The sequence below is a fragment of the Epinephelus fuscoguttatus genome, linkage group LG12 (assembly GCF_011397635.1).
Source record: "Epinephelus fuscoguttatus linkage group LG12, E.fuscoguttatus.final_Chr_v1".
NCBI classification, from domain to species: domain Eukaryota; kingdom Metazoa; phylum Chordata; class Actinopteri; order Perciformes; family Serranidae; genus Epinephelus; species Epinephelus fuscoguttatus.
This window is the reverse complement of record NC_064763.1, coordinates 40708618-40721309: the sequence shown is the minus strand read 5'-3', so window position 1 is coordinate 40721309 and position 12692 is coordinate 40708618. Positions and strand designations below refer to the sequence as shown.

General features: G+C 40.1%; 1 protein-coding gene across 2 annotated transcripts; it reads left to right on the top strand.

Moving 5' to 3' along the window:
• Window positions 1-6601: 6601 nt before the first annotated feature.
• LOC125897905 (claudin-15-like) lies at window positions 6602-12674 on the top strand. Of its 2 annotated transcripts, none has more exons than XM_049591380.1 (5): window positions 6602-6972; window positions 9988-10152; window positions 10893-10974; window positions 11100-11210; window positions 11317-12645. In XM_049591380.1, exons 1-5 carry the CDS (start codon window positions 6756-6758, stop codon window positions 11414-11416), a joined length of 675 nt encoding a protein of 224 aa, XP_049447337.1. In that variant the 5' UTR covers window positions 6602-6755; the 3' UTR covers window positions 11417-12645. The 2 variants fall into 2 exon arrangements, with proteins under 2 accessions (XP_049447337.1, XP_049447338.1); XM_049591381.1 differs by lacking the exon at window positions 6602-6972 and adding an exon at window positions 8347-8878 and having other exon boundaries at window positions 11317-12674.
• Window positions 12675-12692: the final 18 nt, after the last annotated feature.

Sequence of the window (12692 nt, the reverse complement as noted above, 5' to 3'; positions counted from 1 at the left end):
ATAATTTAAGATTTGGGATATTGTATATTGGTAAGTGTCTTTTCCTGGTTTTAAAGGCTGCTTTACAGTAAATTGATGTCATTTTCTGGCTGTTCAATTATTTGCCTTCACCCACTCAGTCTTTATATCCACATCACTGCTGGTTTCTTTTTTAATCTCATTGTGTAAATCTTTTGTGAAAGCGCCAACAGTTTTCTCCGTATCACCTAGCTCTACTCTTACTCTGACTTGAGAGTGCTATGCAAATAAAGTTACGTTTAAAAAGCTGTCATGAATCTTGTTGAGATCTTGCTGAATACCACCTTAGATACACCTTAGGTTCTATAAATAATTGGATAGCAGTGGGAGGAAATTTTATGTGATTAAAAAGTTATCCTACATTGAAAATGACAAAAATGTGAATAGGACATTTTTTGTTCTTAATATCAACCATCATCGTCACTATCATGTTAGTTTGACCACTGCAAACTATTGAGCAAACCACAGTGATGACTTTTGCAAACAGTATAACTTACTGCACACCACAACTTTTTACATCATACTGTATATAAAAGGTGATAGGATGATTTTGTTTATGATGCTCTATGTCAGATAACAATACAACAAAGTTTCTCTTTTGGTCAAACAATAACTGAAATCACCAGCAGACTGGTTTATGTAAATTGGCTCAGTCTTTGGGGTTACCGCTGGGGTAAATGATTAAACGTCAGACCATTTCAGGTCTAACTTTAAAAGTTAACCTTAAATTAACACCGAGAGCAATTCAGCAGTAAAAGTGGATGACACTGTGGGATTGTATTTTATTACATACCATTGTGAGGTATACTGTCTCACTGCCAAATGATGTAGTGAATCCAAAAATCATCAGTCATTTTACTTCAAGGCCATTTGAACTGACTTCACAAAATGTTGTGCTCCAGTTACTGCTGGAAGTTATTTTTCACCTCATAGTTTACCGGTAAAAAAATAAATAAATAAATAAATAAAAATAAAAAATCATTCATCACATTATTATTAACTGTGACTTCAGACTTTATGCATCAAAACAGCTGCAAAAAGAAATAGCTGTTGAACAAGACTAAACCTTTTGGTTGAATTTTGGTTGTGGCGTCAGGTGACCAACATTCAATGACAGGACAGAGTCTAATGCCAACGTCAATTTAACATTTAACGACTACTGACGGCAGATGACACTGATATTTTGCTGGTTTTAAACCAGGTATTAAAGGGCCAGTGTGTAATATTTGGCATGGTTTATTGTCAAATCTGAATCTGAATCTGAATATTCTACCCATTAATATGTTTATATAAGTGTATAATCGCTGTAAAATAAAATTCATTTGGTTTTCGTAACCCTATAATTATGCTTTTATATATATATATATATATATATATATATATATATATATATATATATAGCAAGGGCCTTGCTTTAGAGAGGTCGCCATCTTGTGCCGCCATGTATGTACGGCAGACCGAGTGGACAATCCAGCCAGCCAGAGAACGCGTTTCGCGTGTATAAATGAACCAACGAAGACAGCGGAAGGAAGGAAGAAGGAGGAGGAAACAGCAGAGAGTGTTAGTAGTTCGTCAATAGAGAGTAGTGAAAAGTTTTTTTAGTTATAAAGTTTGCGAATGGACCACACTTACCACGCAACAGGAGAGAATGAACCCGAACCGTCATCTGCGAGGAAAAGAAGACGTAACTTCACTCCTTGTGATGCACTCTCTGTGGCGCTTTTCTCCTGATGATATATCTCCCCAACGATGGTAGCACCAAATCCCATTCTGTGCAGCCAAATGGGAGCGAAGGATTCAGCCTCTCTTCTCGCCCGCTCAATTCAATTCAATTCAATTCAGTTTTATTTATAAAGCCCAATATCACAAATCACAATTTGCCTCACAAGGCTTTACAGCATACGACATCCCTCTGTCCTTATGACCCTCACAGCTGATCAGGAAAAACTCCACAAAAAAACCCTTTAACGGGGAAAAAAAACGGTAGAAACCTCAGGAAGAGCAACTGAGGAGGGATCCCTCTTCCAGGACGGACAGACGTGCAATAGATGTCGTACAGAACAGATCAGCATAATAAATTAACAGTAATCCACATGACACAATGAGACAGAGAAAGAGAGAGAGAGAGAGAGAGAGAGAGAGAGAGAGAGATGCAGGTAATGACAGTAGCTTACAACAACATTATTGAAAGTAATAATATTATCAGACAGCTCAGCATCAAACACATGGAGTTCCTCATCTGTGTGCTCCGGCTCAAACAGGTATGGCTCTGGGTCTGTGTCCGCTACAAGAAACTCTTCAAAATCGCGTTCAAAGTCGTCCATTGCAGCTACTATAGTCCGGAGATATTGCTAGGCTAAATAAACAGCTGAGCTCTGTTTACAGGCTACGCTGTCAGTCAGTGTGCGGGCTGGAGATTGGTGGAGCAGAGAGGGGAGGGGGGTCCCCACTCGGAATGGTAAACGAGTATGTGTGTATGAAGTGTGTCTGTTACGCTAGAAGAGTCAGAGTTTGGGACGGAGTGGAGTGTTACTGGAGTTTTTGGAGTGCTCAAATAAACGGGCCTTTTTCCCGAACGCTCCTCTGGTCTCCTGCTCGTGAGGGATTCATTACAATATTGTAACATGGTTTAGATTTCTAAATAAACATTCACCTCGTCGCTAGATAGACCTACTCCTGAAAAACTTGTGTCTGCGCAAGGCTTTTTGTCCCTATGAGGCCACCGTCATTTACCCGACGGGAGGGGTGAGCGAGTGAGCCCTGCAATCTAGAATTTGACCACTGATGCCACTGTTTTCAACCCATTTTACACACTGGCCCTTTAAGAAACCAAATTCCAACGTCCTCCAAATGTCTTATGCCAACGTCACCTTGGTGTAGAATAATAACATTTAGTCGTAAGGTACGGAGAACAAACCCCATCATCTGCATTGTCTAATATTATTAGACATCTAAAATATTAATACCCAATTTTAATTCCAACCAGAATTTAACATCTGCCCAGGTGCAATGTCTTTCTGACATTATATTGATGTCTGGTGCGGAGAGTCTTAAGCCAGTGCTTTGAGCTAAATGCTAACGTCAGCATGCTGACATGCTCACAATGACAATGCTAACATGCTAATGCAAGTATATTGTTTTTTGTTTGCTGCGTGGTCACCACATTAGTTGAGCATGCTAACACTTGCATTAAACACAGAGCAAAGCTGAGGCTGTTTGTTCTTAAGGCCCTGACACACCAAGCCGACGGTCGGCTGTCGACCAAAGTCGAGCTGTCGGTGAGCGTCTGTCGGCCTAGTTTTTGCGGTGTGTCCTGCACCGTCGGCAGCTTTTCGGCCAATTGAGCATGTTGAATCGGCGGCTAAGCTTGTCGGTGAGAGAGATCACTCTGATTGGCTGTTCAGGTTTTATTTCCTCGCCCCTGTCGCGAGTGAATCTGCCTGTAGTGAAACCGGGGCTAACCGGTGCTTCCTCCTCAGGCTCCACTTCACTCAGCTGCCTGACAGACCCGCTGCCTCTCCCACTTTAACCTGAATAACAAACCGGAGCTAGCTGGGAGCAGCTAGCGGAGCGTTAGCCGCAGCATGACCGGAGGGAAGCACAGCCAGTTAGCCTCCGCTAGTCTCTGAGCTAGCCCCGGCTCTCCATTTGGATCCAACCAGAGCACCGAGCCCTGGTTTGTTATTCAGGTTAAAGTGGGAAGAAGCAGCAGGTTTATCAGGCAGCTGAGTGAAGTGGAGCCTGCGGAGGAAACACCGGGACCGTCTGGATGTAATAGTCCGTGGAGGTGCTGCAGTGCTCGGCTGCACAGATAGGAAACCCCTCGGCTGACAGGATGTACCACTCTCTCACTCCGCTCTCTCTCACGCAGGCGCAGAACGTACGTGCTACTTGGCCGTCGGATGTAGTCCGTGCAGTGTGTTCAAATGCAACTGACACAGGGCGACGTGAGGCAACATAGACGACGCAACAGTTGGCTTTCGTCGCCGCTAGTTCTTTGGTGTCGGTTTGGTGTGTCTGCACCTTTAAACACACAAAAACCAAATGTAAACCTCATGGTGGTGCTCGGGAAAAAGTCAGGGGATCATGACAATCACTTGGATTCACCCTCTGGGCACTATGAATGTCTGTTCACAATTTCATGTCAATCCTTTCAAAAGCTGTTGAAATATTTCAATCTGAATTAAAGTGGACTGACCAACAGGCCGCCATTCACAGTGTCAAGGTGTGGCTAAAAACTGTTCTTGTAAATCAGATTAAATGTTGCGTTTCACAAGCCCAGCAACTTTGTAGTTTGTCATCCAAATCAATAGTTTTTCAAGCTTCTGGGTGTGTGTGTGTGTGTGTGTGTGTGTGTACGTGCGAGTTTGAGAGAGAGAGAGAGCCGCAGAGAGTTGCGATCTTAGCTTAGCTATCGATCACATTAATTAATAAGACCAGGTATTGAAACAGTGTGACTTAACCGAAACTCTTTTACATTGTGTACACAAATTCTGACTGTGCAAAGTTATGCAAACGGAACATTATTTAAACAGCTTTTACTGAGAAAACATTACCGAAGCCACACATGACTCATAATCTAAATTTAGCTCAATGGAGAAGTGCATTTTTTTTTAGTTACATTATATTCTGAGCCATTAAAGTCATCTCGATAGCCACAGAGATCACCCCACCCACTGATCAATATCATTTCGAATCAGACTGCAGATATTGTTGCTGTCACTTCTTCCGTATGAGATTTGATATGAATGTATTTAAAAAGAATTCAAGTAATTCAAGTAAAAACGTAAGATTTAAAATGTTTAATTATAGCACAAGTGTTTCTTTGCTTGAATGAGTCTCTCTTCCTGCATCACACACACGCCATATTTTTTAAAAGTAACGAAACATAATTTTACTTGACTATTTTGTGGGAACTCACCTTTAAACACTGATCTCTCAAACCACACTGAAATGTCAATAGAATTAAATAAATAAATTAATAAATAAATAAATAAATAAAGAGTATACATCACAGTTTCCTGTTCAATGGGACAGAATGAAACTCTCAAGACCAAACACCTCTGTGAGAATACAGCTGATATTTACGCCCAGGAAAAAGCAAGTAAAGATAATTAAAGTTAAAAAATGTCATTACAAATAATACTTTGAGGCATCTTTCCACTGAACAGTCTGTAACAATTACTGTCTGCTGGAGTATATGGTCACAAATCAGCTTAATGTTTAAAATCAAATCACTGAAAGATTAGAAATCGTCCTAACTAGATAGATAGAAACTAGATAGAAACACGTTTTTGCTCTTGGTTGAGCAGTTAATGTGACCGTAACGCACGTGCTGACTCCTGGTCGCAACCGAAAACCTCCACGTTTGAGCGAACTTTCCCTTTAAGCAGGGAGGTCAATGCGGACACAACTAAATAAATCTTCCAGCTGACTGAGGGAAGGGCAGGGAAATAAAATATTAACAGGCAAAAGATTATGAGTTAAAGCCTGAATGTCTATTCAATACTGTAAGTATATGACAGTACTTTGAACTGTGCTTCTGATTACTGGTCAGCAGAAGAGAATTCACGTTTGATAAGATACAGACTGTGAACGGTGAAGTTTCTCATAAACAAAGAATAGCTTAACTCAAACAAAAGAAAACATCTGTTTTCTTTCAATAGTCATCTATAGTTATTAGTGCAGGTGTGAAGACTGAATAAAAATGAGTTCTGTGTATGCATCAGTACTGAGAGATCTTGCACGTTTGCATACTCCAATATGTTTAATGTATGGAGACAACCAATATATAAAGGTGTGTTAAACCAGGTGTGTTGTCTTTTACATGACAGCACTGCACTATGTCAACACAGCATTTCATCACGTTTAAATCTATATGCTGCAGTACTAAAAAGTGTACCTACAAAGAGCAAGAATTTCATCTTTTGTCTGGCTGCAGACTCGTTAATGCTTAACCAGTGCTAAAATAGCCACTTTCTGCCTTCAATAAATCACCCACCATGCCCAGCTTTCAGTGTTTGCTCTGCCCTCTATTCAGTGTTTCAGTATTCAGTATTTGCTTATGGAACTTTAAATGACCTCCCTGAAATTACAAGCTACCAATTCCTCAAAAGGGGATACAGACACGAGGACAAGATGATGTGAGCAACCAAAAAAAGAAGAGCGATACCCTCTGAGAAATCCTACAGCACAATAAGAACATCACTTGATAAGATCACACCTTTTAACCGTCTTTCTTTGACTCATTTTATCCTGCATATAATACATTTTTGACTACACTGCCTGTTAAAACACTTCTCCTGAATAAAACAATGAACTGTTCTGTCCTGAAGAAGCTTCAAAAGCACATCAAAGCAATCAGTGTTAAATGATTCCAGCCTTTTGGCTCGGGAGTTTAAAGCCGTGATAACTCTTTTACAGGATTATCTCAACCTCCCCTGCCAATCAAAAGGGAGGAAAAAAAGCTCATTGTATAGTACTTACATTTCTATGGTAACGTGCCAGGCACGTGAAATGTCATCAATTTTGGGCGGGAATAGCAGACTTATAATGTAGCTACAGCCGACAAATCAATGTTCAAATTAGTCCAGGTTTGAGTGCATGAGGAAAAAAAAATCCTGAGCCAGCTCTCACACTCCCAAAATGTATATCAGATACAGGAGTTGCGTATAGAGCTCCTCACAGAGGTATTATCTATCACTGCTGCTAATTATTAATCAAAAATTAGGTTCAAGATGAAAGAGATCATCGAGGTTATAGCACTTTTCCTTGGATTCTCGAGCTGGATATTGATTTTCATATCACTACATGATCAGTATTGGAAAGAATCCACGACCGAAGGCAGCGTAATTACAACCTCCACAATCTACGAGAACCTCTGGATGTCTTGTGCAAGTGACTCAACAGGGATCTATAACTGTCGAGACTTTCCATCCCTTTTTGCTCTCCCAGGTAAGTTAAAGAAGTATTTATTGTCTAACAGCTGGATCTTAAAGTTTTACATTACAAGATGTTAGAAAAGTCACTAAATTTGTATCTGCTGTTAAAACAATTCAAAATATGACTGTTACTGGTGATTACAACAATTTGCTTTGGCCTCTTTAAGTAATTTTCACATTTTCACACATGCTTTCAGTTTTTTTTTTTCTGTTGATCCAGCTTTGTGTAATAGCTGACTATGCATTTTCTAATCTACGTCACTCTGACAGAAACACGGCTTTATATTCTTTGATTGATTGAGACACGTAGAGTCTAAATTATTATGAACAATACACACAGAATCAGCTTAAAAAGACAGAAATAATTAACATATATTAGTGTATTGCTTGAACTGTCATCTACAACACTAACTGAGCAATCTAACAGAGTAGCTCAGTAAAGGTTGTGAAGCTTATAAGTTTATTTTTGATGAGGTTTTATGAGAGGGATTTATATCCACTTCACTTCTAAAGACATAGATTTTACTGGATAACATTATGTTGGAGCTGAATACACAATATTCTGTTTTATATTGCTATAAGATAAGGTAAGGTACGGTAAGGTAGGGTAAGGTAAACTTATTGTGAAATGCATCTTGGGCACAGTGCTACATTTCATTGCTTCACAGGACAAGATAAAAAACATCATCACAGGGACAGTTCTAACATTGTACAGGTGCTTCTCTGTATCTTTAATTATATCCATTGTATTCAATACAATGCATAGGTCAGACATTTGACATGTGTTAACTCCAAACTGTATCTAATAACTCGAGCTGTTCTAAGATCTTGTGAAACAGCAGCTTACTTCGTCCTTGTTGAGAATGTGAACTCCTATAAATATGATGTAATCCAGTAGAAGTCCACTAAAACCATGTCTTATGAAATGTCCATAAGTCCAACGTTGACCTAAAGCACTTAAGTCAAAAGGTTTTTAGTTCTTGTGTTAAGGGTTTGAAACATTTGGAATAGAGTCAAATAAAAGTAAAATGGTTTTCGTGTGTGTGGCCAGAAGGCTGCTTTGGTACTTCATCACCGTGATGATAAAGGCCTGATAACAAACAACGCTACATTGGTCAAACCAGTGAAGAGAAGTCATTCAGGCTCAGTTGTCAGACAAGCAAACGGGTTTATCTGCGGGGCAACAAACGTGGCTATCTGCGCGTCAGTATGTGGTGATGCACCCTCACCCCTCAATGCCACTACCCATCATCCCTCGGACACAGGGTTTAAGTGAGGAGTCAAAATGTGACTTGAGTCCCATCAATAACGGTTAGATATTATTGACACAGTGTTCAAAGCAAACGTCAAAAGGTGACAAATAGCTTCAGGTCTATAGACGTTAGTGAGCAGGCTTGAAGGTTGGACTTCACCTCCCTGTTGACCCTTGAGTTGGGTCAACATTTGGCGTCTTTGAAAAGGTTCAATGGAGTCGAGAATAATAGGGATAATCATAAGTGGGCTATTTGGAATGAATCATTGATTTGTGGTTTTCTGGGGCATCTTAGTGCTGGGGTTGTTGGGAACTGGTCTGGCACACAAACACTTTGGGGTCGACAAATCCACACGTTTGCGCAGCAAGATAGCGCGGAGAGTCAACGTTTGTAAAGTGTTTCTCTCTCTGGATAATTTTACATTGGTTGGATAGAGGAAACAAGGGAGTATGAATGCGATAGTGGAAGCTTTGGCCTTCTTCCTGGGGTTTCTGGCCTGGCTGATGGTTGGGATCGCCCTTCCAAATCGATACTGGAGGGTCTCTACGGTGGACGGTAACGTTATCACCACATCGACCATCTATGAAAACCTGTGGATGTCCTGCGCAACCGACTCTACGGGAGTACACAACTGTCGGGATTTTCCATCTTTGCTCGCACTTAGTGGTATGTTGCCAACGCAGCAATAGTTTTATCAGTGTTGATGACTACTTTATCTGGTCTAATTTTTAATCCACCCACTCAAGGAATCAGCATTTGGAAGATTGTGACATACCAAACGAGACTTTAAGCAGTATAAAAGTTTGGGAGCTTTTCTAACAGAGCGCTTACCAAAAAAACAAACTTTTATCCATCCATGTGTAAAGGGGTGAGAATGTTTCACTGAATTCAGTTTTAAACTACTGGATCGAACCCAACAGTACAGAAATTGCTGCTCTTTTTGGGCATCGTTTTCAGGATGTTAGTGTACCTTTAAAAGCCTTTAAGGAGCAATCTACTGTACGGGTTATAAGCTGTAGTAAAGGAAGGTAATATAAGATACGATAAGATGTTAGAAGATAAGCAAGCACAAACACACTCAGCTCAGACAAACAGATACTCCCAGAATAATAAAAACATTAAGGACTAATATCAACGTCAATTTGTTGGAGGCTGCTAATTACTTTGGCCAAAGCTACCCATTTCAGTATCAATTCAAATATGTAAATGTAAACATGTACTATATACATTTGATAAAGTGCACTTGGATGCCCAGCCCTAGTCTTGAGCTCTGAGGTAACATTTTTGTCAGACCCTTATCTCGCCACGGAAAGAAACATACTTTCCAGTTCACACTTGCAATTCTAATTTGTTGAGGTGGAGGACAGATAAGGTTGTCATATGAATCAAGTTTGTGGGTTCCCTTTGGAAAGTGGTTATTGTTTGGATAGACTGACGAAAATATTTTTTGGCTTCGTGTCGTGGCTGAAGTTGTATTTTGTACAGGCTTTGCTCTCTATGTCAACAGAGCCTCGCAGAGGGCGCCGCCTGTGTCACAGAACTAGGGTTACGATCAGTGACCCTCTAGAGGGCTCATACTTGCATCAACAATAGTTTTGTCCTGTTGTAACAGTGAACGCCATCTCTGTGGCAAAAATGTTATGCTTGCTTTTACTAATGCAGCTATGCTTGTTTCTGTGCTTATATAAGACACACAGTATATTGACTAATGTGTATATGGAACACAGATTATTACAAGTACATATGAAACTGTATTATCTTATGTCTGTACACAGGGTACATTCAGGCCTCTCGGGCCCTTATGATCGCTTCCATTGTGTTTGGGACGTTCGGGCTCGTGGCCACTCTCGTTGGAATGAAGTGCTCAAAAATAGGAGGAGAAAACTACGTCCTGAAGGGGAGGATCGCTGCCATTGGAGGAGTGTTCTTTCTGCTACAGGGTAAGGGGATGTATGAGGCGTTCATGTAACAAACAAAAGCGTGACAAAATGTTTGGTCAGAAGTCCCTTCAAATGAAGACAGGCCTCCGTGTTTACAGCACTTTAAAATGACTGGGGGAAATGTCCAGTCACAGGGAGGACACACACAATCACAGTACACAAAACACCTAGAAAGGTAAATCATGTCTGGCACTCCAGTCTCTGTGTACAGAAGACAAGTTATCAGAAAATGGGTCAGCAGTTCAAAAGGTTATCACTACTCTAACAGACCTGCTGATGCACAAAGGCCTACCAATACCAAAGGTATTTGGATTGCGAGAAGAGGTCACACTGTGTTAAATAGGAAAAGTGACGCAGTGAGCAGACGCTGGTAATCTCAGGGACCCAACAAAATACTCTCAGTATAATTTATGTTTAATCCAAATGACTTCTATATGTAAGAACAGTAATAATACTCATAAGACATAACTTGTAGAGCAGACTTAAAGGAGAAGTTAGTCTTTGCAACATGCAGATATCTCTGCTTCATATGACTGGCCTCATAAATAATCTTATAATGTTGCATTAAATGGTTTTAGGTCCATAAGGGCTGACATTCCAAACATGGCTGACATCACTTTATTATCTAAAAACTCTATTTATGACCTTGTTCGTGTTATCTTTGGTTGTAGCTGTGTGTGCTGTTTGCATTGACAAAACATCCCACTTGTCTAAAGTCAACAATATTCTGTGTTTTGCAGGGCTTTGCACCATGATTGCTATATCTTGGTATGCAGCCAACATCACCCAGGAGTTCTTTGACCAGTTTTATCCAGGGACAAAGTGAGTCAATACAATGTGCATCAGTGTGTACATGAGCTGAAAAGAAGCAGAACAATAGCTGTTGTTTACAGTGGATTCAATAATGGTACACAGAAAACTGTATGTTCAATGTGATTGTGTCACAGGTATGAGATCGGAGAGGGCTTGTACATTGGCTGGTCTTCAGCCACGCTTGCCCTTTGTGGAGGTTCGTGCCTTTTGTGTGCTTGCAAAGTCAACAAAACCGATGAAAAAATGTGAGTACGCATTGCTGAAACATTTGATATAAATTCAATGGGTAAAACACAAATTGTGCTTATTCCAACTCAACTGAAACGGGGTGGGTTGTGTTTTATGCTTTAGACCGTATCCATACCAGCCATCCTCCAGAGGACATGTGCTGTCGACTGCGGGAACGTCTCAGTCTGTCCCAAGCCATTATGGGAGAAATGCTTATGTCTGAGAGGTAACTGTGTCGATGGAAAAGCCTGCTAGGCTGAAGCCAAGTGAATCCTCAGGGAGAGGGCCGCATTTATAATGGGAAACACCACTGTAAAGCCGTATGATCACTGTATAGTTCAAGATCAGTATCCTTGATTTGGAGATTTATTGGCTTTATCCAATCTCAACCTTTTAGTGATACATATTTGCTGTATATTAATCATGTTAATGTATTGTGAAAATGACATGCACCCATACCCTCCTTGCTTGGTGTAGGCTCACCAAGAGAAACTGCAACAAAAGCTGTGGCAGTGCAAATAGAAAGCACTTGTAACAGAACAGGATACAATAAACATATAACATACTCACATTTAACACATCCGGAATATGGTGGTAATCGCAGTATAGGACCATTTCTATCCCGGCAGCCTTCAATAATCACACATTTACCACCTCTTTCCTTATTTTAATGATTGCTGCAGGATGACTTGATCATAAGAAAAATATGATCCTCTCTCCTTAGAGGACGACCTACTTAAAAGGTTTTAAGATAAAAAAACAACAAACCTCCTGTTTATCACTTTTACAAGGACTAGGAATACACGACAATCAGAAACATTTAATCCTCACATTACTGTTAAACTGTTTTACAATTTTGTTCAAGTCTATGACTTTTGTGTCAGTATATACAGTGTTGTAATCCTTTGTTATATATATATCCTCAAACCTGCCTCAGGTTTCCTGGTCAAGAAAGATGAGAGTCGCACCCCTTCTATAAAACCTAGGTTGTGTGGCTGTGCTACATATTCGGATTAATTTGCCTGCAAACATTTTAAAAGCTCAACAAGCTCTCCTCTCTGGGAAATTGTTAGTTCCAGAAAAACTGCAACGCATGATAAATGATCTGGCTGGTTTTAAAGTAAATGAAGCTCTTCAGAAGAATGATCTACAATCTATCAACATAGATCTCTAACAGGAAGTTAATCTGATTCTGTGCAAACGTCATGGACATGCGTAACTTCAACCTGCAACTGTAGTTAATCAGCTGGTGTACTTTATTATATCAATTTTAATCGCAGGGGTTTCACACAGTGTGATTTTGACTCCCACCTCTGAACCAGAACACTTGAGTAACAGGGTTGAAACAAACGTAAAAAAAAAAAAAAGTCTTTGTAACTTTTGTGCATGTTAATCATTTTATAGCACCCGTGTTTATTTCAGATGTATTGTCACACTGTTTATTGTCCTTTTGGGTGATTTTACATGTGTTCCTGTAGATTTCAGTTTGTTTTGTACAC